The sequence below is a fragment of the Artemia franciscana genome, chromosome 7, assembly GCF_032884065.1.
Source record: "Artemia franciscana chromosome 7, ASM3288406v1, whole genome shotgun sequence".
In the NCBI taxonomy this organism is placed as follows: Eukaryota; Metazoa; Arthropoda; class Branchiopoda; order Anostraca; family Artemiidae; genus Artemia; species Artemia franciscana.
The window spans coordinates 17299691-17327627 of record NC_088869.1 but is presented as its reverse complement, the minus strand read 5'-3'; the positions used below and the strand labels follow the sequence as shown (position 1 = coordinate 17327627).

At 33.7% G+C, this 27937-nt stretch overlaps 1 protein-coding gene across 1 annotated transcript in view; it reads right to left on the bottom strand.

The window, feature by feature from the left end:
• LOC136028916 (RAS guanyl-releasing protein 2-A-like) overlaps positions 1–24857 on the bottom strand; it is a 127809-nt gene extending 102952 nt beyond the window's left edge. Inside the window, exons 1-2 of the mRNA XM_065706882.1 lie at positions 24703–24857; positions 3900–4009 (exon numbers count right to left, since the gene is read on the bottom strand). Coding sequence (XP_065562954.1) covers positions 3900–3948 — 49 coding nt within the window. The 5' untranslated portion in view covers positions 3949–4009; positions 24703–24857. The remainder of the gene's footprint in view (positions 1–3899; positions 4010–24702) is intronic.
• Positions 24858–27937: the final 3080 nt, after the last annotated feature.

Sequence of the window (27937 nt, the reverse complement as noted above, 5' to 3'; positions counted from 1 at the left end):
AATAATAAATTTAATTCTTAAAAAAAAATAGGAATTTATAAAGTAATTTCAAAGGTGAATCTGTAAAAATGTAAATAAAAATGCCTTTACTAAAAAACCAGCTATTTTGTGTTCTCAGTGTTTAGTGTAGATGGTAGAGCTAGGGGAGACGCCACTAATTCTCTCATGAATCTTTTTATCTTAGGTATTTTTTATCAGCACTAAATATCCTCATTCTTTTACTTTTTCAGTTTTTTCTCATCGTGTCCTTTTTTCAATATAAGGCTCATCAATTTTTTCAAGACGTTTTTGATGGTTTTAGTGATTTCCACAGTAGTAACGAATAGAGACATTCGACGGTAATTTTAATTTGATTATCTATTTAACTAGGTACTCGAATGGTAATGAACAGTTAGTATATATTGACCCTTGTCAGGCCATCAAGTCATACATGGTAATGAACAGTTGAATGACCCGTGTCTAAAGAAAGCAAAACTCCAAAAAAAATTCTTGCCTGTAGCATAAACATCAACAGAATATGCTTTCCATGCTGATATTAAAACTAGTGAATCCCACATATTTTAAATTGAAATTACCAAGGTCATTAGCTTGAAAACTCAAATAAAATGAGAAAAAAAACGCACTTGAAAATAGCCTTTCTATTATGAATGTTTCATTTATTAGGCGCTATTATTGATTTATTGAACAGCATTTGTTGAATATGAATTTTAATGAAAATACTCCATTATGAAATTGAGTACCTCCGAGCACTCTAAAATGGGGGCTTCATGCTTGTAAGAATTGCGGTCACGGATCAATTTTTACTCTTTTTTTCATTATTTCAGGAGTGGTTTTATGCGAGACAATAATTGAGACAATTTTTCTGCGAGACAATGATCGCAGAATGCTGAAAAAGGGATGATTTAGACGGGGAAGCATGGTAATAGTACCCTGTCTAAGTGAGTGCTAAAAAAGATCGTCCTACAGCAAAGGGCCAATCTCAAAATTGTATGGTACAAACGCCAAATCAGTCCCGAATAGGGCCAAATCATGTCAAGCATAAACCTGAGTTAGCCAACAGGCATAGAACTATCCTAAAATCTGATAGTATAGCTTGCTAGTTTTTGAGCTTGTGCAGCCGCGTGATGGATTTAAACGTCCCTAACTGTACAAGCAGAAAGTAAAAAATTGATGTCTTGAAGTTAAAGTATTATGAATATTAAGTATTGAAGTATTAAACGTAAGAATTGAATATTTTTTGTCCCTAATTGTATAAGCAGAACGTAAAAACTGAAGTATCGATATCTATTACATACGAAAATATAGTTGTGTTAGAAAATGTTTTTTACTTTGATTTAATAGCCTCTGACTCTTAAGGAAGACACCAGAACTTTCAATTTACAATTGAATTAGCACTCTTTGGATTCTACACGACCAGACCTTTCATAGGAAGTGGCTGGGAGATAAAACACACACATATAACATCATTCTTTACTAAATTAGAACTTTCTCGTGGATTAAAATATTCTCAAATTGTTTGTCTTAAACTTTTAAACAAGCCTATTACTCTAATTAAACAGCTTTAGTGTCTCAGGCATCGCTCTTAAGGAATTGGGACGGAAGTTCTAACTTTAGCGTAAAGAGCGAGGTATTGAGGAGGCGACAACCACCCTCATATACGGAACAATTTCAGTTTGTTTTGAGTTTTAATGTTGCTCCTTACTTTAAGTTGACAAAAATTGCTTTTTATTTAATCTCTGATTGTTTTTCAGAAGATTCTGGTAAATCTGGCTCGTTTCATTGAAAATTCCATCCCCTCACGGAAACCTCCTCCGTGGAAAGTTCTTCGCACGTAAAATATACCCCCGCCCTAAATTTCCTTTTGACAATTCCCCTGTAAAATTCCCTCCAGACAGTTCCCCTCTCTCTGAAAATCTCTCCCGCAATAAAATTTCTGCATATCATTCCAGAAATCCTCCTTCCTTATAATTTTTTTTCACAAATCCAAAAACGCTGAAAATAGCATCTAGATAATTCCCAGGAAATTCTCGTCGTGCAAAACTGAATTGGCAAAGGGAAAGTAAGGCAAATAAAAAGAATTTTGTATAGAAATTTGGTCTAATTCCCCAGTGTAAAATTTCCCCTGTAAAGATCACCCCCAGAAAATTCTCTCTCCCCATAAAAATTCTTCATATAGCCCCCCAAGCTCAAAATCCCCCCCACAAAAAAGTCTGTATACTTCCCAATAACAAATACTAACCGTAAACAACGGGCCCATTTCATAACTTACAGGCCACTCCCCAAGTGCTTTGGAAGGGGTTGGTCATGTTCTCCCTGAAGACATAGTTATTGGATGTTTCAATTATGTTGAACAAAATGGCTATCTCAAAATTTTGATTGGAGGATTTTGAAGGGAAAATGGGCGTTGCAAGGGGGCTAGTTGCCCTCCAATCTTTTTGGTTAATTAAAAAAGAGGCCTATAATTTATAATTTCCGTTCAAAGCACCCTCTTCTGATCTTCTAGGACCGCTATTTTGATACGATCACCCCTGGAGAAAAAAAAATAAAATAAACACGTATCCGGATCTTTCTTCTGGTAAAAACACGTACAATTATACATTTTAATGTATATGAGCATGAAACTTCTGCAGATCTTTTCTCTGATACCCTGAATCTGATGGTATGATTTACATTAAGATTCCTTGAATTTTAAGCCGTGTTTCCCCTCTTTTTTGAAAATCAGGCAAATATTTTCATGCTTGTACCTTTTGATGGCTAAGACCAAACTTGTCGAATCTTATACATTTGAAACCAAGTCTAATAAGTTAATTCTTTTGATATATCTACTGATATTCAAATTCCGTTTTTTAGAGTTTTGGTTACTTTTGAGACTGTTCACTCCTTATTTACAGTTCGTTACCACAAACTGTTTGGTATTTATTATTGTTCTGAAATGTTGCAGTATACGACCCTCTGAAATTTCAGGGAAAAATTCATGTGTTAGTTCCCGTGTATTATCTTACATATTTCCGATTTAAGGTTTTTCAAAATCTATGTATGGTATATCATCATGCATGGGGTTGTTCAGCCAGAAACTTTTAATTTCCAATCGAATGAACCCTCTTCTGAGTTTCTAGGGCCACAACTTCTCTATGAAGTTACTAGGGTCAAAAATATATTGGAGGTTCTCTCCTAAGTGTCGCTTAATGGGGGTGCTTTGATACCGTTTCTTTAATTTTTATTAGTGTTAATACTGTTGTTTCTATTGGTGCAGTTAGTTTCGCTTTTTTTCCCTTTTGCTCATGATGTATCTTTCATTTTGTAAAACAAGTTTTGAAACAAATAAATAAATACACATCCTTCCAAAGACAATTGATATGCCAACATTTTGTTTTTTCATTTCTTCATTTAGTTTTATCATGATAGCACCCCTATGTGGATGTATATATTTGGTTACCAATACTTCTTGACTACTAAGGCCCATGTGACAGCCCTATAATACGGTGCTGCAGCTGAGTTCGAACTCTGAGACCCGAATTACTAAGCTAAGCTCACACCAACTGGTCCACTACAGGACACAGAGCGTTCTCATTCTATTTTCTTATGGTAATAGCTTTTAACTATAGCCCTAGATTTTAAAAATGCTACTCGATTCCAAAAATACCGAAAAAAACTTGAGTCAGCTTAAAGATTAAATTATTTTAATATGTTTTCATTTTTTGATCTGAACATTTGATTCCGCTAAAGCTTATATCATTAATTTCTATTCTAAGCCTAACCAAGAATGGGAAGACACCATGAGATCGTAACATAAAAGTAGGCCTAGGCATAGTCTCTTGATTATTAAACCGAGATTTCTCCATATATGGAGAATGAGCTGAACAGCTTAGCTAGGGTAAAGTCTATAAAAAGAGCCTTACCTTGAGAAGGAGATTTCACATCCATAGTATAAATTGAAAAGGGGGACATCTCAGTTTGACAAAATGTTTAACTCATCGTTTCAATAAACGTTGATATTCTTTGTCATTTCCTAGAACAAAATTTTGGCACTTAATCAACCCATTAGTAAACTCAAAATAGTATAGAATTACACTGAAAATTGAAGATATAGTTTAGGTAATGTACAGCTTTTTGACCACCTTCGCGCCCGGAACAACTATTTTTTGTAACTTCTTATGCAAAAAAGGTTCTTTTGTAACTTCCTTCCACTCATTCAGGCCTTCGGCCCTCGCATTCCTGTCAATATGACAGCATAGTCCCATTCGTGGCTTAGCTCGTTATGTTTTTGTTGTTTTTTAATCTATATTTTACATCAAGGCTGTCAAAAGGCCGTATCTGCAATGCCCTATGTAAAGCTAAGGGTGTGAAATAAAGTCTCCCAGCCGAAATTTCGAGGGAATATAGGACAGGGTGATAAATTGGATTTTAAATTTTGACTTGGTAGACAAAGAAGAGCTTATCAAGGACAAAGATTTTTTTTTATGGTGATCTGCTTTAGATTTTAAACAAAATATAAAACAGAATCTTTTAATTAAATGAGCTCAAAACATATTTATTTAAACAAACAAGCAGATAGAACAAATATAATACAATAGATAAAAATAATACAATCTTATAATACAATACAAATTATATAATAAATATAATACAATACAAATTATATAATAAATATAATACAATACAAATTATATAATAAATATAATACAATACAATCTTATAATAAAATGGTTTTGTCGCATATGCTCAAGTTTATAGCAGGATGGGAGTCAAGATGGATTTATTCCCACAAAGGGCCAAAAATATTCAAACTTTAATTCGAATAATATTCCCCATCCCAGTCAACCCTAAATTTTATAGAAAAACTATCTTTTTGTAAAATATTGTCCAAGATTAAATTGGAAGCCAAAACTTGATTCTAAATTATACTAACAAACAAAACTTTAAACTTATTCCTTTAATTAACCAATAAAAACAGTATCAAATAAGAAACAAACAGAAATTATTTAATAAAAAAGTGTTTCAATAATAGAACTTTTTAAAGATAATAAAGAGCTATATTAAACCAAAGACAATCAGAAATAAGGTCAAATCATAATTAAAAGCTAAAATGGACAGATTATATATTACAAATGTTAATTCGTCAACGAGACCCAAAGCAGACAGAAGTTACAATGAATATTCAAGAAGAAGATAAAAAAAAGAAATTGCTGCAAAGATAAGTAGGATAACAGCCTTTGAGCCACTTAAAGGCAAGGGCATCATTCGCCCTTTACTGAAAACAATATATATTTAAAGCATTTTTTATTTTATAGTGTTGATAAATTAAAAATCGTTGAGACTTACAGAAAGTTTAATCGTCATTTATTAAGCAATCAGTCTGTTTTCTCTAGTTCCCTTCAGCAACCAAGGTTATTATGGTGATCTTCTTTGCTTTTTGAGAATATCAAGCCGCTTGATATTCTCCCCTTTATAAACTCAGGTAGCCTTAGCCCTACTGCGGGGAAATTTTTGTTGGTTTTGAATTTGATGTAACTATTCATTCTATTTAATCTTCGTCTTGGTTCTCATGTATTACTAAAACAGTGCTTTCTGTTCATTGTTAAGTTTGAATTCCGCTCATCTATGGTTTAATATGACTCTTCAATTTTCTTCGAAAAATTTCTATTTTTGAAAAAGTTATTTTTAATTAATGATAAATAAAAATAAGTTTTTCAACAACGAAGTCTGATTTTATGCACATTTTTTGGGGTAGAAGCTATTCCACCAATAAGTCTGATTTAAAGCATAATACCGTAGTTTCGCTCTTCTTGGGAGTTTTAGCATAATGATAACGCTCTCTTGTGCGTACAACGATATGTAAACTATCCTAGGTGAGTAGCAATAAATGAAAAAGAACAGATAAAAAAACACAGGAACATGCAAGTAGGCGAGAAAACTTTTATTTAAGACAGGGAATAAAATATACTTAAAAAAACTGAGAAAGTCGTGTTGACATCAAAACCTTTCACTGTCTTGACTAAAGATTCTAGAACTCAATACAGTATATATAAAATCAAATATATATCTATATCACACATATATCACAAATCTGTGATATATATCACATATCACATATCACAAATATATATCTTTGTGTGTATCCTATATGCATTACTACAGTGTTCATCCGATCACCAAGGAATCTTAGGAAGTTGTTGATTACACTCTTGTGACGGTTTTAGGTGTAAGTCCCACCTAAACCCTCTTAGTACTTTTCGCACTGGCTGAAATTAGAGACCACTGAACACAAGTACTTGACAGTTGTGCCCATTCACATTATTCATATTTTTTGCATAAGAGTTATCCAACACCACCCGACGTGTAAGTTAATAATCCTAACCTAATTGTTTAAATACTTGTTAAATTCAAAATTCAATCCATATTTTACATGTAGGAGAAACTTTCGCAGGGGAACTGTCAGAAAGATGGTATTTTCTACGGGGGCAAATGCCTGAGGGAATTTTTATGGGGGGGGGTCCTGGGGAAGATTTTTCAAACCTTCCAGGGAATTTTTCGTGAGATTAGGGGATTTTTGACGGAAAGGAGCTTTCTAGATTAGAAGTTTTCCGGATTAAACTTGTCTGCGCGGATATTTAAACGGATCCAACAAAAACGAATTCTAAACAATAACGGTCATTATAATTAAAAACAGTATGGGGCATTCCCCTCCCCAAAAGGCAAATATTTAATCTCTCTTTTACCAGCCTCATCCTTCCTTTTCCTGACATTGCCTTCAGGTTCTAACTTCCCACCCCAAGCCGTCCTCAAGATATTGCAGGTAAGCAGTTTCGATTACCTGGATATGCACACCACCTTTCGATTTACCTCTGTCTTCTCCTCTAGATAAGTATTTGAGGTCTGCTTAACCCCGCCCCCCCCCAATGTGATCACCAAACCTGTTCCTGATGTGTTGCAGATGATTCGGAAATTTTGGTACCTATAGCGTCATTTGGTTTAGTAAGGTACTTGTTTCATCTCAAGATTATATCCTTTAAAAACTTCGGAAATCTTGATTCAGAGAACAACCTGTGAGAGACCCAAGCAGATCAGGTAACTATGATCAAACATTGCCGCCCTTACTATTACTATTCTTACTATTAAGTATACTTTTTTACTATACTTTCTTACAATTAAGAAAAAAAAATTACTGAAAGCAGGCAGCAACATTAAAATTTAAAACGAACAGAAATTATTCCGTATATGAGGAGTGCTGCTCCTTCCTGAAACCTTGTTCTCTACGCTAAACTCATAAGGTTTATTAAAAATCCTTCTAATTCAAGTTCGACGGCATTTGTGTTTGAGAAGTTTCGAACAGTTCGCGGTAACGAACTATAAGTAAGGAGCGACCTGGCTCAATAGTAACCGAAACTCTAAAAAACAAAATTTTGATACTAATAGATACATCAAAAGAATTAATTTTTTGCTGAAACCATATATACAAGTTTTATTAGGTTTAATCTTACCCATCAAATATTACGAGCCTGAGAAAATTTGCCTTATTTTTGAAAAAAGGGGAAACATCCCCTAAAAGTCATAGAATTTTACTGAAAATTAAATAATCAAATTCAGCTTATCAGAAAACCCTGATGTAGAGGTTTCAAGCTCCCATCTGCAAAAAGATGGAATATTGTATTTTTTGCTAGAAGAAAGATCACAAATGCGTGTTTGTTTGTTTGTTTTTTTTTTTTGTTTTTTTTTCAGGGGTGACTGTATCGACATGGTGGTAGTAGAATATCTCAAGAGGGGTCATTTGAACATAAACTAAAGTTCTAGCGCTCTTTTTAAGTGATCCAAAAAATTGGAGGGCAACTAGGCCCCCCCAAGCTCATTTTTTCTAAAACATCAACTATTCAACACTTTTAGAAAGCCATTTTGTTCAACATAGTCAAAAAATCTAATAACTATTTTTTGAGGATGACTTAATTCCCCATAGTCCCCGAAGGAAGGGCTTCAAGTTATCAATTTTGCCCTATCGTTTACTCATGTTAGTATAAGCTAGTGGGAATTATACAGACATTTTAAGGTTTTTTATGGTTTTGGGGGAGGTATACGTGGGAGGATCTTTCTATGGAGGAATTTTTCATGGGGAAAGGGAATTTTCCTTGAAGGGGGCGCCGGATTTCCCGTCATTATTTAAAAACGATCAGAAATTAAATAAAAAAAACGAGTTTTTTCAACTGAAAGTAAAAAGTAACATTCAAACTTAAAAAACAAATAGAAATTATTACGTGTATGAGGGTGTTTGCCCCCTTGTCAATGCCTCACTCTTTACGCTAAAGTTTTTTAGTGCTTTCAAAAGAGCTATTTATTCTAATTAAACGCCCTTTGTGATTCAAGGGTCATTCTTAAAGAATTGGAACAAAATTCAAACTTTAGTGTAAAGAGCAAGGTTTTAACGAGAGAGAGAACCCCCTCATATGCGTACTAATTTATGTTCGTTCTAACTTTTAATGTTGCTCCTTACTTCCAATTGAAAAAAAACTTGTCTTAATTTCTTGTCTTCTTGTTTTAATTTAATTTCTTAAAGAATAGTGACAGTAAGTCAAACTTAAGTGTAAGGAGTAAGGAACGTTTCAACAATAGGCAATTTGTATTATTTACGATCCTGGTCTTAGGAATTGTCAGGGTCATGTTATTTCAAAGAGGTATTTTTATTGGACCTTTTGACTATCTTGAATAAAATGTGTCTCACAAAATTTTGATTGGATGTCTTTCAAGGTAATGGGGGAGGGACTGCTGCACCCTTCCCTCCCCCGGGACGAAAGAGTGGGCTGAAATGGGGTTTAATTACTTTCAATCACTTTTGACTCTTAAAATGGAAACTAGAATTATCATATTCCGATCGAATGAGTCCCTTCCGGAGTTTCTACAGTGACCCCTTCCATACGAGGCGATCCTTAAAAGAATAAATTGAAAGTATTTGGAAGGCCTATACCTCCCTAATACCTCTGATTAATTACCGTTCTAAATATTGTGTTCATTTTGTGTTGTTTTTCCTTGATGTTAGGCAATCACTTATGGAATTGCCGTCATTCATTTAGTACGATTTCGCAAGTATTTATTTGTCTGCCTTTTGACAAGGAAATATTTCTGTTGTGCCGAAAATGGAATATGGTGGGTAGAAACCTTACATATATTGTATTATCTTTACACAGAAGTTTATCAAGGATAGAAAGTATAATTGCTTTTACGAAAGAGGAACATGAGGATCTTTTGACTGATAAGGGATACTAAGGGTTTCCTTGCAACAATTCTGTGATATGATGTAGGAAAACAAAATAAACAAAAAGAAAAACAAACAAAAACGAGTCATTAAAGGAAATTTTGCAATATCTTGAAGCCATGAAATTTCCAAAAATAAACATTGCTGCAAACCACTTGGGTTTTACATATCTATTTTGGATATAGCAGGATATACAGGATATAGCAGGTTTTGGATGTATAGGTTTTTAGCAGGATATAGAATATAGCAGGTTTTTTGGATATAGCAGGTTTTACAGATCTATTTTGGATATCTATTTTGGATATTCTCTTATAAAAAGGAACCTAGAGGCTCCTGCAACTGATTGAATGCTCAGGGTTTCCTAATGAAAATTCTACATTTGATGTAGGAAAACAAAATAAACAAAAACATATATTTCATGTACCTCCTTATATAATTTTTCAGAATATGACCTAAGTATATGAGCATCAGAGTCAAATTGGAAACATAAACTCAAGCTTTTGGACCATAAATATGTCTTAAAAGTAGAGAAAATCTCAATCGTGGGAGCAAGCTGCCATGATCCCTAGGGGAGGGATATTAGAGGGAGCACAGTGGGCAACTTTTTCAAAGAGAAAAATCATTCCAATTCTATCCAGCTTACTCTAGTAAATATTCCAAGGGTTCCAAGTATTTGAACATTTCTCTTTTTTTGCAGTCTTAAATAGAAGTAATACCACTAAGTTTTACCGTGCTACTTCTTGTTCCTTGAAGACAAAATTGAATTCAAAACAGATGATTAGAATTTCGCGAAATTTTCAAAGGATTGTAGCCCTGAATAACTCTGTCAGTCCCAAAAATGAGCCAAATAATTGTGTCTTAAATTTGAGTTTCATAGGGGGTTCTTATATATATATATATATATACTAGCTGTTGGGGTGGCGCTTCGCGCCACCCCAACACCTAGTTGGTGGGGGCGCTTCGCGCCCCCCCCAAGCCCCCCCGCGCGCGTAAGTCGTTACGCGCCATAATAGTTACGCGCCATTGTAGTTGTGTCCCTATGTCCCACCTGTGAATATAGATATATATATATATATATGGTTTTAACTACGTAAAACTTGCGAATATACAACATTCTTTGCTGTCCCATTGTCTTTGCATATAAATAGATTGTCAGGTTATCCCCCTGTTTCCCCCGGTGTCCCCGTTGTAGTTGTGTCCCTGTGTCCCGGTCGTCATTTATATTCCCTGTGTCCCGGGTCCCGGTCATCATTTGTATCCCGGTGTCCCGGTCTGTATATACATTCGTTTTTTAGTTTTGTTTTTCTCCTTTATTTTTTTCCTTTTTTTTTCTTTTTTAGCTTATTTAGATTTTTAGATTTTTTAGTTTTTTTTATTAGTTTTTAGTTTTTATTTCTTTTTAGTTTTTTTGTCCCGGTCGTCATTTATATCCCCCTGTTTCCCCCGGTGTCCCCGTTGTAGTTGTGTCCCTGTGTCCCGGTCGTTATTTATTTTTTATTTTTTTTAGTTTTTTACCTTTTTTTAGTTTTTTTAGTTTTTTTAGTTTTTTAGCTTTTTTACTTTTTTTATTAGTTTTTAGTTTTTTTTTGTAGTTTTTGCCTTTTTTTAGTTTTTTCAGTTTTTTTTTTAGTTTTTTATTGGTTTTTACCTTTATAGTTTTTTTAGTTTTTTAGCTTTTTTATTTTTTTTATTAGTTTTTAGTTTTTTTTGTAGTTTTTGCCTTTTTTTAGTTTTTTCAGTTTTGACGTCACCTAATCCAGTTTTTTCAGGTGACGTCACCTGACACATCCATCCACACATCCATCCACACATCCACAGACAGACAACTTATTTTTATATATATAGATATATATATATATATATATATATATATATATATATATATATATATATATATATATATATATATATATATCTATGTATATAAAAATAAGTTGTCTGTGTGTGGATCTGTGGATGGATCAGTTGACGTCATGTTTGTCCGCATATGACGTCTGAATTATTTCACACTAATACAAAAGAAGAAAAAAACTAAAAAAGGTAAAAACTACAAAAAAAACTAAAAAGAAAAAAAAACTAAAAAAGCTAAAAAACTAAAAAAAAACTAAAAAAAGGTAAAAATCTAATAACTAAAAAAAAACTGAAAAAAATAAAAAAGGCAAAAACTACAAAAAAAATAAAAACTAATAAAAAAACTAAAAAAGCTGAAAAACTAAAAAAACTAAAAAAAACTAAAAAAAGGTATAAAACTAAAAAAAACTAAAAACTAAAAAAGAAAAAAACTAAAAAAAAGGAAAAAACTGAAAAATAAAAGAGAAAAAGAAAACTAAAAAAATATGAATAAATATATATAAAAATAAGTTGTTTGTGGGTTATGTCTGTCTGTCTGTCTGTCGAGTGACGTCGTGTTTGTCCGCATATGACGTCTGAATTATTTCACACTAATACAAAAGAAGAAAAAAAACTAAAAAAGGTAAAAACTACAAAAAAAACTAAAAAGAAAAAAAATAAAAAAGCTAAAAAACTAAAAAAAGGTAAAAAACTAAAAACTAAAAAAAACTGAAAAAACTAAAAAAAGGCAAAAACTAAAAAAAAACTAAAAACTAATAAAAAAACTAAAAAAGCTAAAAAACTAAAAAAACTAAAAAAACTAAAAAAAGGTAAAAAACAAAAAAAAACTAAAAACTAAAAAAGAAAAAACTAAAAAAAAGGAAAAAACTGAAAAATAAGAGAAAAAGAAAACTAAAAAAATATTAATAAATATAAAAAATATAAATATAAATATAATATAAATTAGCAATCAACAAAGCACCGAGACACAAATGACGACCAGGACACAGGGAGTATAAATGACGACCAGGACATAAGTAAAAAAAAAAAACTAAAAAAACTAAAAAAATGGTAAAAACTACAAAAAAACTAAAAACTAATAAAAAAACTAAAAAATCTAAAAATCTAAATAAACTAAAAAAGAAAAAAAAGAAAAAAGGAAAAAAATAAAGGAGAAAAACAAAACTAAAAAACGAATGTGTATACAGACCGGGACACCGGGATACAAATGACGACCGGGACACAGGGAATATAAATGACGACCGGGACACAGGGACACAACTACAATGGGGACGCCGGGGGGCACAGGGGGATATAAATGACGACCGGGACACCGGGACACAAGGAATATAAATGACGCCCGGGACACTCAAAGAGAAATCACAGACTGGAACACCGGGACACAAATGACGACCGGGACACAGGGAATATAAATGACGACCGGGACACAGGGACATAACTACAAAGGGGACGCCGGGGTGCACAGGGGGATATATAAATGACGATGGCGACTCAGGGAATGGTCGATTAGCAATCACCATCAACAAAGCTCAAGGGCAATCATTAGAATCATGAGGTATAGATCTGAATACGGATATATATATATATATATATATATATATATATATATATATATATATATATATATATGTATATATATATATATATATATATATATATATATATATATATATATATATGTATATATATATATATATGTTTTTAACTACGTAAAACTTGCGAATATACAACATTCTTTGCTGTCCCATTGTCTGTGCATATAAATAGAATGTCAGGTTTAACGACTCTTGAACATGGAAGATATAATGGTCCATGGGAAAACAATCCGTATTCAGATCTATACCTCATGATTCTAATGATTGCCCTTGAGCTTTGTTGATGGTGATTGCTAATCGACGATTCCCTGTGTCGCCATCGTCATTTATATATCCCCCCGAGCCCCCCGGCGTCCCTGTTGTAGTTGTGTCCCTGTGTCCCGGTCGTCATGTCCCGGTGTCCCGGTCGTCATTTGTGTCCCGGTCTGTATATACATTCGTTTTTGAATTGGTCTTTTTTTAGGTTTTAGTTTTTTACCTTTTTTTAGTTTTTTTTCTTTTTTTTAGTTTTGTTTTTCTCCTTTATTTTTCATTTTTTTTTCCTTTTTCATTTTATTTTCTTTTTTAGTTTTTTTTAGCTTTTTAGTTTTTTGTAGTTTTTACCTTTTTTTTAGTTTTTAATTTTTTTTTTACTTATGTCCTGGTCGTCATTTATACTCCCTGTGTCCCGGTCGTCATTTGTGTCCCGGCGCTTTGTTGATGGTGATTGCTAATCGAACATTCCTTGTGTCCCGGTCGTCATTTATATTCCCTATGTGCCGGTGTCCCGGTCGTCATTTGTGTCCCGATGTCCCGGTCTGTAATTTCGTCAGTCGAAAACATGACGTCAATCGACACAGAAACAAGACGTCACCTGACAGATCCACAGACAGACAACTTATTTTTATATATATAAGATATACTAGCTGTTGGGGTGGCGCTTCGCGGCACCCCAACACCTAGTTGGTGGGGCACTTTGCGCCCCCCAAGCCCCCCCCCCCGCGCGCGTAAGTCGTTACGCGCCATATTAGTTACGCGCCATTGTGTCCCATTGTCTGTGCATATAAATAGATTGTCAGGTTTACTGACTCTTGTACATGCAACATATAATTGTCCATGGGAAAAACAATCCGTATTCAGATCGATACCTGTCCCTGTGTAAGGGAATATAAATGACGACTGAGACAGAGGGAATATAAATGACGACCGGGAACCTCAAAGAGAAATTACAGACTGGGACACCCGGACACAAATCACGACCGGGACACAGGGAATATAAATGACGACCGGGACACAGGGACACTACTACAACGGGGACGCCGGGGGCACAGGCGGGATATACAAATGACGACCGGGACACAGGGATTGTTCGAATAGAAATTACAGACCGGAACACCGGGACACAAATGACGACCGGGACACAGGGAATATAAATGACGACCGAGACACTCAAAGAGAAATTACAAACTGGGCCACCAGGACACAAATGACAACCGGGACACAGGGAATATAAATGACGACCGGGACACAGGGACACATCATTAGAATAATGAGGCATAGATCTGAATACGGATTGTTTTTCCATGGACAATTATATATTGCATGTTCAAGAGTCAGTAAACCTGACAATCTATTTATATGCACAGACAATGGGACAGCGAAGAATGTTGTATATTCGCATGTTTTACGTAGTTAAAAACATATATTTATATCTATCTCTATTCACAGGTGGGACACAGGGACACAACTACAATGGCGCGTAACTAATATGGCGCGTAACGACTTACGCGCGCGGGGGGGGCTTGGGAGGCGCGAAGCGCCCCACCAACTAGGTATATATATATATATATATATATATATATATATATATATATATATATATATATATATATATATATATATATATATATATATATATATATTTATATATATATATATATATAATAAAAAATTTAAAAAACCTTTAGTGATTAAAAACAGGAAAGGTAGTGAAATATTCAAAGGCTTGAAGGGCTGTAAATACTTAACATCTCCAAAAAGGAAAAGTTTTCTAGAGTTATAAGCCTTTGAAATTTTTGCCTATTAATATATAGTTTTTATAACCAAATATGTTTACTGTAAATTTTAATTGTCAGCCCTAAAAAGTGCTTTAACTATTTATTTCCATCGATTAGTACTTAAGTTTTGACATAAAAATAGTCTCCAAATATTTCAATATTATTTAAAGGTTTTTGCAGCTTCCCTTCTCAGTTTGGGGAGGAAGCTGAAGTACAAAAAGTTTACATTTATGCAGTAATGCTCTAGAGTGTCCTTCGACCATAGTCCAGGCGAAAAATCCTGCTTTTTATGTTCTCTCTCATTTGCAGCCATGATTACGCTAACAACTAATTTATATTAATTCAAAAAAAGTTTTTAATACAGAAGTAAAGGACGAAGTTAAGACTTACAACGAGCACAAATTATTGCTTTACTAATTACGCAAGACATGTGTACAAAACGCGCTGAAATAAACAGAATTGCTATACTTTGCAATATTTGTGGAATTCTAGAAACTTGTACTTTACTGAAAACCCGGAACCAGCCCTAAAAAGACAGGATGTTCACTTAGGAAGCAAAAATTAGATGAGAAGACTCCATAAACCAAGAAATATGGGGAAGGTAAGCAGGAAGGGTGTGTGGAAGCACAGGACGGTTGGCCCCCATCCCCCCTCCATGGCACTTCCTGGCTAAAGGGCCATGAAACGGAGATCAGCACCGCCAGTTTGGACCTTAAGGGTCTATTGCCGTCTAGCTTACTTTTTACTTTTTGCAGCGGCCATGATATCGATAACTTTTGGGGTGCAATAGTTATTCTCTAAACAACACAGAAAAGATGAATTTACAGTAAATCTCTATTTCTTAGAATTTTACAGATATTGGAAAGGAAAATATCACGAGTCAGTGTATTTGAGCTAGTTTTGGAGATACATCTTGAATTTTCAGCTAAGGTAATTTTACAAGGTGAAGAGGTATCTCCCTCCGTTGAAAGTTTTAGACTGTAAAAAATCGATTGGCTTCTTAGAATTTGAATTTCCAGGCTCTTTGACTCTCTTTGGACAAAAATGGATGCTTAGTAGCATAAAATGATAGAGAACTCGACGTTTCTGTGTCAAAATATCTTTGTTCGAGGTGATAGTCTGTAATCGCCCTTTGTGGAACTATTGATCATAAAAATTTCAATGACGGACTTTTTATTTCGATATGACGTCATTCCCAAGGTGCTAAACGCTCTTCTTTTAAACCCTATAAATTTGTTTCTTCAATAAAGTGTGACCATTAAGTAATTACCACTCTAGATCAGCTACAAATAGTAGTTTCTAACTAATCAGGTATTTTTGAAACGCGTTTTAAACTTTGATTACTATGGGCCGCGGTTCTGCCTTTATTAGGTTGCAGCTAAAGAGATCAATCTTTTCAATAAATTGCAAAAGTAGCAACTTCAAATTGAAGATGATCAAAGTAATTCTACGTCTTTATTCTCACGACTCATTCAGTTCACTTCCTGTTCAACATTTGCAGAGTATTTTCAAGGCCCAACTTCTAAAATATTTAAAGTCAATTTATTGCTTAGCTTTAAATATGAAGTAATTTATTTGCTTAGCCTTTCGTACTAGACGCTGTGTCTTCATAACTTTTCAGAAATGTTTTTCGACGGTCATAATTCCTTTCTTGATTTTACACCCCTCGCCAAGTAAATTAAAAAAATAATTGTGCGGTATTTTTGCCAGAGGACCGATCACGGATGTGTGTTTATTTCTTTGTTTGTTTGTTTTTGTTTTGTTTTTCCAGGAGCGATTGTATCGAGCCAGTGTTCCTAGAATGTTGCGAGAGGGCTCATTGCAACGTACATTAACAGTTCTAGTGCCCTTTTTAAGTGACTGAAAACATTGGAGGGCACCTAAGCCCCCTCCCACGCTCATATTTTCCCAAAGTCACCGGATCGAAAATTCTGAGACAGCCATTTATTCAGCATAATCAAAAAATCTAATAGCTATATTTGTGGGGACGTCTTACTCCCCCACAATCCTCATGGGACGGGCTGCCAGTTACAAACTTTAACCAGTGTGTACATGTAGTAATGGTTATTGGGAAGTGTGCAGACGTATTCAGGGGATTTTTTTGATTGGGGGGGTTGAGGGGAGGGGATTATTTTGTATAATCTTTCCATGGAGGAATTTGTCATGGGGGAAGAGATTTTCCATGAAGGGGGCGCAGGATTTTATTCATTATTTAAAAAAAATGAAAAAATAAATATGAAAAAGTATTTTCAACTGAAATTAAGGAGCGTCAGTAAAACTAAAAACGAACAGAAATTATTACACATGTGGTGTTCACCTATTTACGCTAAAGTATTTTTAGTAATTTCAACTATTTATTCTATGGCTTTTGTGATTCAGGGGTCATTATTAAGGAATTGTGACAAATTTAAGCTTTAGTGTACAAGAGTGAGGTATTGACGAAGGGACGAACCCCTTCATATATACGTAATAAAATAATACAATTATAGAATTTTGTTACGTAAGTTAATTCTTAAGTTACGTATATTTTTTACTAATAAAAACGTTCGTAAGAAATTAAAAGTTGTAGTTGCCTTTTTAAGTAACCAAAAAATTGGAGGGCAACCTGGCCTCCTCCCCCGATTCTTTTTCTCAAAATCGTGAAATAAAAACTATAAAAAAGCCATTTAGCCAAAAAGAAATTAATATGCAAATTTTGTTTTAATTATTCATGTGCGGAGAGCCAAAGTCAAAACATGTATTAATTCAAAAACGTTCAGAAATTAAGTAAAAAAGAAGCATTTTTTTAACTAAGTAAAGTAAGAAAGTAAGAAAGTAAGGGGTGACATTAAAACTTAAAATGAACATAAATTATCCCGTATATGAAAGGGGCTGTTCCCTCCTTAACGCCCCCCTCTTTACGCTAAAGTTTTTTACTGTTTTAAAAAGCAGAGCTGAGAGAAAGAATTAAACTTTAGCGTAATGAGCGGGGCGTTGAGGTGAGAACAGCCCCTTTCATATGCAGAGTAATTTCTGTTCGTTTTAAGTTTAAATATTTCACTTCTTACTTTCAGTTTAAAAAAAAACTCGTTTTTTTTGTTGAATACTCTAAAGACGCAGCAAGAGTTATCCTCTCATCCTTAACAGATTGTAATTAATATCTAGTAGGTAACTCTTTTGGATATTAAATATATAAAAAAGGTTTCCCATCTGTAAGGAGCGACATTAAACTCAAAACTAACAGAAATTATTCTGAATATGAGGGGGGTTGCCCACTCTTCAATACCTCGCTCTTTACGCTAAAGCATTTTTAGAACTTTTCAAAAAGCTTATTATTCTAATTAAACGGCCCTTTTGTTTTAGGAATCGTTCTTAACGAATTGGGACAAAAGGTCAGAACAGATATATAATACTTAAAGAGAAAATTTGGACAAGACCTATATTCTCAGGACAAGACCTAGCTCCTAAATTAGACATCAAATGTCGTTATCTGAAATAAACGCAGATTGAGAGACAAGATACCAACTAATTCATATGTACATAATCCGTAAAACTGAAAAAGAAATTTGATGATGGATCATTGTTCTTTAACATCTCTTTGTTTATATTTAAAATTTTATTCTTTATGTTTGTTACACTTGACAATTACGAGCTTAAATTTCCATTGGACAAGTATTGTTTTGTTGAAATGTTGTATTGTAGTTTTGAGTAATTAAGTTCATTCAGGACCATTACTGTTACTTCTAATCGAGTTTGGCTTTGTCCCCTCCCCTTCTTTATAGATGGGTTGTAGCTGGAATTGCTTCAGTCTACTTCTGGACCATGGATTAATATGTGGAGTTTCATGGAAATTGAGTCAAAATCAATAACATGAAAAGGACTACCATGAAATTGAGAATTTATGATGGCCAGCTATTTCCTAGAGATCTCAGAGCCGTACATGTAATTTTCGACCTCAGTCATCAAAGATACCACGGTTTTAGCAGTAGCTAGAACTTAGTAAAGAGTGAATCACAGCCCATAGTAGCCAAAAGTTGAAAAATACCTTTAACTACTGAAAGTGCTGGTTTTCTATAATCATAAAAACATATGGAAATATCATCAGTTGGTGCATTTGCACTAGTTTTATCGAGATATTTTAGATAGGCTGTGAAGCAACGATTTTTGTTCGTTTTAAATTTCAACTTCGCTCTTTATTTCCGTCAGAAAAATTTGGCTTTTTTAAATTAACCATATCAGGTTGTACACGAATCTGACGTTATATTATTCCTAGGGAGTTACCTTTCGAAGTTAGGATTTTCATTTCGCTACTTATTGTGTTGCGAGAGCAACACTTTGGTTTTGTCCCGCTTTTGTGGGTTTTTTTTTCCTATGCCGCCGATCTCAGCTTATTAATGGAAACTGGTAAGGGTCTAACCTGTGCGGCTTTTACGGAAAGTGTGGACCTCTGGGCGGATTGATGAATATGACATTACATTTTGGAAAGCTTCGCAGAACTCTTGCCTGGGGCCAAAAAAGATGGTTTTTGCGTGTCCACGAGCCAGAGCCTATGGTGTGCGAAGTGAAGTGGAGTTATATAGCCTATGTCAGAGAGGAGTATCTGAAGCTGTGCAGCCAAGCTTTCGTTTCATCAAACCATGTTTTTGCTTTCGAGTGGAAAGCTCCGTTCTAGCAGGCAAGCAGGCAGGCACCACTTTCAAATTGAAGATGGACTAAAATCTATAAGTGTTGAATATAAGCGGCAGTTACCTGACCCCGCAGCCAATATATCTTCTTTGTGTGATAAATAGAAAAATTTACAGAATCAAAAATGTGGCATTTTCCCACGGGTCCGAAAATGCTGCCATCTATTGTTTCTACCCATTTCTGTTCATGATTTCAGCTGAGTTCATCATGCGATTTTTCGGACTTGAGATTGCGGTAGAGAAATGGTATCAGATGTGTCTAATAAGCTTTAAAAGTTCTCTCATTGCTAAAGAAATTGGAGCGTATCCTTCGCTCCTTTCTAAGTGGTGACGTTAGAAAGTTGGCCTACGGCAAAAAAATATCAATTTTTGAACTAAGACAGATAATTTTTTTCGACGGCAATCGATAGCTCTTGATGAGCTGATCAAAGTATATGACATCCATTTTTTGGTACAAAAATTCCTTCGTGAGGTATACCAGTTTGAAAGTTTCAAGGGGTTGACAACTTCATTAGTAAGGTACACACTGAAACGAAATCTAGGCCGACAGGCCGACAAATTGTGATACATATAGAGGACTTGTAAGCAACAGTCGGCATTTAGGTAATAATCACCTTCGGCAATGAGGGGTTAGCAACTTTTGCTAGCTGGTGTATCTATTATTTGTTTCCAGTGTATTTGATGGTAAAACCAATTTGGTTCCAGTGGTAAGACATGTAGGGGACTTGTAAGTAATAGTCTGCTGTTAGACTACAGTCATCTTCAGCGATGAGGAGTTTGTAACTTTTGCTTGTTGGTGTACCCATTTATTTGTTTCCGGTGAATTTGATGTCTTTGTGCAAATTGGTGCACATTGTATTCGATCTCTTTAAATCTGACAGAATTAAGTGTTTACACAACGGCTACGCATGATAACGTAAAACAATGAGGTAGTTTCGTAATAATAAGTGTCACCTATGGTATTTTAATCCTGAAAGGTTACGGATAGCTTTATAATACCAACTAGATTATACAAGACATTGTTCCAAGTTTTCATCCGTCAGGATATCTACGATTGAAAAGGATAAAGTTCAACTGGCTGCAAAGGCAATTTAGTCCCTTCTTTCGATATTATTTTGTAGTAGTTGTTTTTTCAACGCTGAGGAATAGCTTTTGGTCATGTGATAACTGATTGCGTTCTTGTTTGAAAATACCGTTTTAAAAACTTCGATAGGCTGACAACTATATCATTTAACCGATAGTGAAGAAACAAGCACAAACGAGAATGTAAAACATTGAGATAGTTTCGTAGTAATTAATAAAATCTCATCTATGGTATCTTGATCCTGAAAAGTTAGGGATAGCTTTACAATACCAACTAGATTATATAAGATACTAGCTGTTGGGGTGGCGCTTCGCGCCACCCCAACACCTAGTTGGTGGGGGCGCTTCGCGCCCCCCCAAGCCCCCCCGCGCGCGTAAGTCGTTACGCGCCATATTAGTTACGCGCCATTGTAGTTGTGTCCCTATGTCCCACCTGTGAATATAGATATATATATATATATATATATATATATATATATATATATATATATATATATATATATATATATATATATATATATATATATATATATATATATATATATATGTTTTTAACTACGTAAAACTTGCGAATATACAACATTCTTTGCTGTCCCATTGTCTGTGCATATAAATAGATTGTCAGGTTTACCGACTCTTGAACATGCAACATATAATGGTCCATGGGAAAACAATACGTATTCAAATCTATACCTCATGATTCTAATGATTACCCTTGAGCTTTGTTGATGGTGATTGCTAATCGACCATTCTCTGTGTCGCCATCGTCATTTATATATCCCCCTGTGCACCCCGGCGTCCCCTTTGTAGTTATGTCCCTGTGTCCCGGTCGTCATTTATATTCCCTGTGTCCCGGTCGTCATTTGTGTCCCGGTGTTCCAGTCTGTGATTTCTCTTTGAGTGTCCCGGGCGTCATTTATATTCCTTGTGTCCCGGTGTCCCGGTCGTCATTTATATCCCCCAGTGCCCCCCGGCGTCCCCATTGTAGTTGTGTCCCTGTGTCCCGGTCGTCATTTATATTCCCTGTGTCCCGGTCGTCATTTGTATCCCGGTGTCCCGGTCTGTATATACATTCGTTTTTTAGTTTTGTTTTTCTCCTTTATTTTTTTCCTTTTTTCTTTTTTTTTCTTTTTTAGTTTATTTAGATTTTTAGATTTTTTAGTTTTTTTATTAGTTTTTAGTTTTTTTGTAGTTTTTACCATTTTTTTAGTTTTTTAGTTTTTTTTTTTTTACTTATGTCCTGGTCGTCATTTATACTCCCTGTGTCCCGGTCGTCATTTGTGTCTCGGTGCTTTGTTGATTGCTAATTTATATTATATTTATATTTATATTTTTTATATTTATTAATATTTTTTTAGTTTTCTTTTTCTCTTATTTTTCAGTTTTTTCCTTTTTTTTAGTTTTTTCTTTTTTAGTTTTTAGTTTTTTTTTGTTTTTTACCTTTTTTTAGTTTTTTTAGTTTTTTTATTAGTTTTTAGTTTTTTTTTAGTTTTTGCCTTTTTTTAGTTTTTTCAGTTTTTTTTTAGTTTTTAGTTTTTTACCTTTTTTTAGTTTTTTTTAGTTTTTTAGCTTTTTTAGTTTTTTTTCTTTTTAGTTTTTTTTGTAGTTTTTACCTTTTTTAGTTTTTTTTCTTCTTTTGTATTAGTGTGAAATAATTCAGACGTCATATGCGGACAAACACGACGTCACTCGACAGACAGACAGACAGACATAACCCACAAACAACTTATTTTTATATATATTTATTCATATTTTTTTAGTTTTCTTTTTCTCTTTTATTTTTCAGTTTTTTCCTTTTTTTTAGTTTTCTTCTTTTTTAGTTTTTAGTTTTTTTTTAGTTTTTTACCTTTTTTAGTTTTTTTAGTTTTTTTAGTTTTTTAGCTTTTTTAGTTTTTTTTTATTAGTTTTTATTTTTTTTGTAGTTTTTGCCTTTTTTTATTTTTTTCAGTTTTTTTTTAGTTATTAGATTTTTACCTTTTTTTAGTTTTTTTTAGTTTTTTAGCTTTTTTAGTTTTTTTTCTTTTTAGTTTTTTTTGTAGTTTTTACCTTTTTTAGTTTTTTTCTTCTTTTGTATTAGTGTGAAATAATTCAGACGTCATATGCGGACAAACATGACGTCACCTGATCCATCCACAGATCCACACACAGACAACTTATTTTTATATATATAGATTGTACCAAGTTTTCATCCGTCACGATATCTATGATTGAAAAGGATAAAGTTCAATTGGCTGCAAAGTCTATTTAGTCCCTTCTTTCGATACTATTTTGTTGTTGTTTTTTCAACGCTGAGGAATAGCCTTTGATCAACCAAAGTGTTGCTCTTGCAACACTTTAGTCGGCGAAGCCGGACAAAGGTTGCCGCAACACTTCACGTTGCCCGGGGAACGTAGGTCTAGTTTTTACTATTTACTACACTAGAAGAAAAAAAATACTTCTGCTTTTTTCCAAAAATTGCTCAAAATTTTCTAGACTTCATAGGACTTTTTTTTTCCTTCAATCATGATCCATATACCGAAAAAATGAACTGCCATTTATTATTATCACCAAACTACATATCACTGACTATGATGTGAAAACAGAAAAAAAAACTGACAAAGCCGCAGCATTAGTTCAACAAAGTTTTGTCATATTTTTTTAAAAAGCATCACGTTTTCTCGATATTCACAATTGTTACAAATTTATGGCGTTTTGCATTTAGTCAGGCAAAATAGTTGCATATAGCTGTCACTGTAGCTGTGCATATCACTGTAGGTGCAGCTGTAGGCTGCAGCTGTAGCTGTGCCGTAACTACAGAATGATTTCACCGATTTATTCAAATAAATTTCATTTTGTTTTTCACTTACATCTGCAGAGTGGTTAGAAAGATAAATGTAGCAGATAAATGGTTAAAAACTACCAATACAGGAATACATCTTACAAAATCTTTTAACTACTTTAAAACATTGCGTTTATGGTATTGTTAAAAATTTCTAAATAGTAAGGGTTTATGCTGCAGAAACTCATTTCCCATGGCAGAGTAATTAAACAGCTATTTGGGCAATTTTAGCACTTTAGGAACTGACAATGATGGCAACCCTGCTGGGAAGAGGTGGTAGTACACTTGGTGTTTCTTCATTAACGTTCTGGGTACCTCTGGGTGCACAAGAAGTTTTAAGGTGTAAAGCAAGTCTTTGAGCTACAGCAATGTTTCCAAAAATTGTGACACAGCGACCTTTCCATAATTTTCGTAACATAGAGTGCACTTCATGCATTGTTTAGTTGGTTGAAATGGTTTTCAAAATTACTTTCTCCATCGATTTCTTAAATATCTTTACAATAAAAAATGCACGCCGATGAAAACATATGGCAGGACATGTAATAAAAATACAAAAAAATTTAATAATTTGGTCAAAACCAATAATGCTGGGATTAAACTAAATATTTAATGAAGTCATGCTGGTATGAGCTAAGCAGGAGTTTTACCGTTATATCCACTTTCCGGAAAATAGAAACTGTATAATTAGCAAAATAAGAGTGAAAAATCCTGAAATTAAGGCCTTTCGTGACTTTGATGGCACACCTTTTCGGGTAGAAAAGGCACCCAAAAATCCTCAATTTTCTCAAGCTGATCAAAGTGACCACCAATCGGTCTTACCAGAAGTAGAAAGAATAATAAGTCACAGGCACCGTCAAGAGGAGATGCAAGCTCCTCCCCTTCCTGCATGGGAAAAGGAAAAATTATTTCTTTTTGAAACTGCACCCCTGTGTATTCCTCCCTCCCCCTCTTTTGTCCTTTGATTCACTTAAAACAAAGCAATTTCAGTTTAATAAATGTATCCCTGCCTTTTACCACATTTAAATTGCTTTAATTTATTAGTGTCTCACCTTTTTATTAGAATATAACCTTCCCCTCCCTGAAAAAATTTCCTGGTGGTGTTCTTGTACGATACATAAAACAATCCTTTGCTTCCATTGTATTTCAGTTGAAACGTTAGAATACCGATACTACTGTGTTCATTCAATCTTCCCATTAGAATGGCTCTTATTACTAACTGCTAGAATTGGTTTAACGCTCAATTCTTACAAAATAATAAAAATCAGGGTAAAATAGAATTTTAACTCTTGAAAACCGTTAAATAAGCAGTCCTGAAACCGTATATGAATACAAAAATCGAAGACACCTCAATTTTTCAGAGTTCGATACTACAAAAAAACACATTTAGTAATTAATAATAAAAAAGTATATTCACCTTTGTTTGATATTTCCCAAAAATTGTCTATTCACCATTACTCACTTATTAGAAAATTTCTTAAACTGTTAGGAAACGCTATATCATTCCAACTTTTACATAGAGGACAGAGATACGTCTCTTTTTTCCAGCATGTCTCTATGGTAACGGTATTCGATAGGACACATCCAAGGTGATGCTAACCTGGAACAGAGAACAGGCTGAGACATCTATGGAAAAGAAGTTGTTAAACAGTGCCAGTTTTGAAATATAGATTTCGGAAAAACCTAAATGTTTTTTTGTGTACCCTACATGCATGAGTTTTTATCACTGGTGTGATAAAATGTAGTTTTCTAAACATAGGGCATGTGTTTTTATCACTAGTCTGTTAATCCATGGTTTTTCATTATGTCATGAGCAGGGTGTAATTTGGTCAAAATCATGGGATGGGGGCAGAGGAGAACCAAATTCTCTCAGATTAATTGAAAATGATAGTGAAAATGAAAAATGAGCCATATAATACCGTGAATGGTTCTGGGTGTTTACTCCCCCTCCCCCTTTCTCGGAAAAAGCCCCTTGCGGAAAGTATCCCACCGGGGAATACCTATTCCCCTCGTAGAATACCCCCTGACGAAATTTCCCCCAGAAAAAAAACCCTCCCCTCTTGGAAAATGCTCCACCGTGGTAAATATGGTTTGGCTTATAAGCCCTATAATCTATGTTGCAGGATTACTTTAAAGAGCAACATGGATGAAAGTGATAATTTAATTTTCATTTTAATCGCTTTACTTTGTTGGGACATTTCCCCCCTTTTTTGAAAATAAGGCAAATGTTCTTAGGCTCACAACTTTTGACGAGTAACGTTAAATTTAATGAATTTTATATATTTAGAAGAAGGATAAAAATTAAATATATATTGAAATCAAAATTCCCGTTTTTAAAGTTTTCCCTACTATTGAGCCGAGTAACTTCTTGCTTACAGTTCATTACCATGAACTGTTTGAAATATAGGGAAAATAAATCCAAGATAGATAAGATCATTTATGTTAAATTATTAGTAGTGTTTCCACTTCAACTGAACTTTTCGGGAAATCTATTGTTAGATTTCAATAGAAAATTGATATGTGGTTCTTAGGTCAAAAGCCATATACCAATTTCCCACCGATAGTCGTGAAGGTCTTACCGATTGGTGGAAAAGAAATGTAGAAACTATGCATATTGCAAAAACAGATCTGTGAAAAATTCAAAAAAATAGCTTGAACCTTCACAAAAGTGGTGTCGGATCAAAATGAAAACTGTACCATTGGAATATCCATAACGGAAAACCCTATTCAAAAGAAATCATTGTCCCATATCTTAGGCACTAAGGAATGTATTGAGAATCCTCATAGGGGCATTGAGGATGCTTAATATACTCCTATAGCAGGTTTCGATGACCATTAGGTAATTGACAAGTTTCCAAATTTTCAGGATACCCCTTTACAATGAATGAACTACTAAATTACAAAAACTATAAATACATGCAACCACCCGGGGAAGGCTCGAACAGCCTGATGTTGGACGGCTGTAATCCTCTGATTCTCAACCTATATAATTATTAAATAAAAAAAAACTAGTTTTTTTTACTGAAAGTAATGAGCGACATAAAAACTTAAAACGAACAGAAATTACTCCGTATATGAAATGGGTTGTCACCTCCGCAATCCCTCGCTCTTTACGCTAAAGTTTTTAATTGTTTTAAAAAGTAGAATTGTGGCGAAGAGTCAAACTTTAGCGTAAAGAGCGAGGGATTGCGGAGGTGACAACCCATTTCATATACGGAGTAATTTCTGTTCGTTTTAAGTTTTAATGTCGCTCATTACTTTCAGTTAAAAAAAACTAGTTTTTTTTGTTTAATTTCTGACCGTTTTTGAATTAATGCATGTTTGATTTTGGCTCTCCGCACATAAACTATTAAAATGAAATTTGCATATTAATTCTTTTTTTGGCTAAATGGCTTTCTCTTAGTTTTGATCAGACGATTTTGAGAAATAAGGGGTGGGGAAGGAGGCCTAGTTACCCTGCAATTTTTCGGTTACTTAAAAAGGCAACATAAACTTTTAATTTTTAACGAACGTTTTTATTAGTAAAAATATACGTAACTTAAGAATTAACTTACTTAACAAACTTTTATATTCTTTAATTTTTATTATCTATATGAGGGGGTTTTTACCGTCGTTAATACCTCGTTCTTAACACTAAATCGTAAGTTTTGTCCCAATTCTTTAAGAATGACCCCTGAATCAGAAAGGCCGTAGATAAATAGTTGAAATTACTAAAAATACTTTAGCATAAGGAGCGAGGTGTTTATTTCCTCCTACAGACCTCGCTCTTTATGCTAAAGTATTTTTAGAACCCCTCATATGCGTAATAATTTCTGTTCGTTTTAAATTTTAGTGCTACTTCTTACTTTCAATTGAAAAAACCTTTTTCATGTTTATTTCTTCATAGTTTTTTTTATAGTAATGCTAGAAAATTCTTTTTAATTTTTTACCTTTTTTATTTTTATTTATTTTTCTTTTTTTCCTTTTAGGTTTTTAATTTTTAATTTTCTCTTTTTTTAGTTTTTTTCTTGTTTTTTCTTTTTTTTATTTTCAGTTTTTTTTAAGTTTTTTACCTTTTTTAATTTTTTTTTTTATTTTTTAGTTTTATTTTTCTTCTTTATTTTTCAGACGTCATATGCAAGCCCTCAAACAAAAATACATACATGCAACTTATTTGTCTATATATATAAAAATAAATTGTGGGTTTGTGTGTTTGTCAATGTTTTGTTTGTCCGCATGTTTGTGTGTTTGTCCGCATATGACGTCATTATAAGTATATAAGGCTTTACATATGACGTCAAAGTCTTTGTATATGGCAATATTGCCAAGTTTTTGATAAATATATTATTAAGTGTGCGATCTTATAACCTTATTAAATAAATTTTAGTTTTTTTTTATTTCATCGAAAAATTACTTATTAAATAAATTTAATAAAAACTTATTAAAAAAATAAATTTTAAATGTTTTCACTTTTATAACTTCAATAAGTCAAATATTATTAATATTTTAAGCAATAAATATCAGCATGCGTATATTAAACTGACAATACACATTCATTTGTTTTTTTTTAGTAAAGTGCAAATTTTGTTCTAGCCCTGGGAAAGCATAAGGGTTTGCATGAGCAGAGCCCTACTCATGCTAATGTCTGGTCATTTTGAGTTTTACTCGGTTAT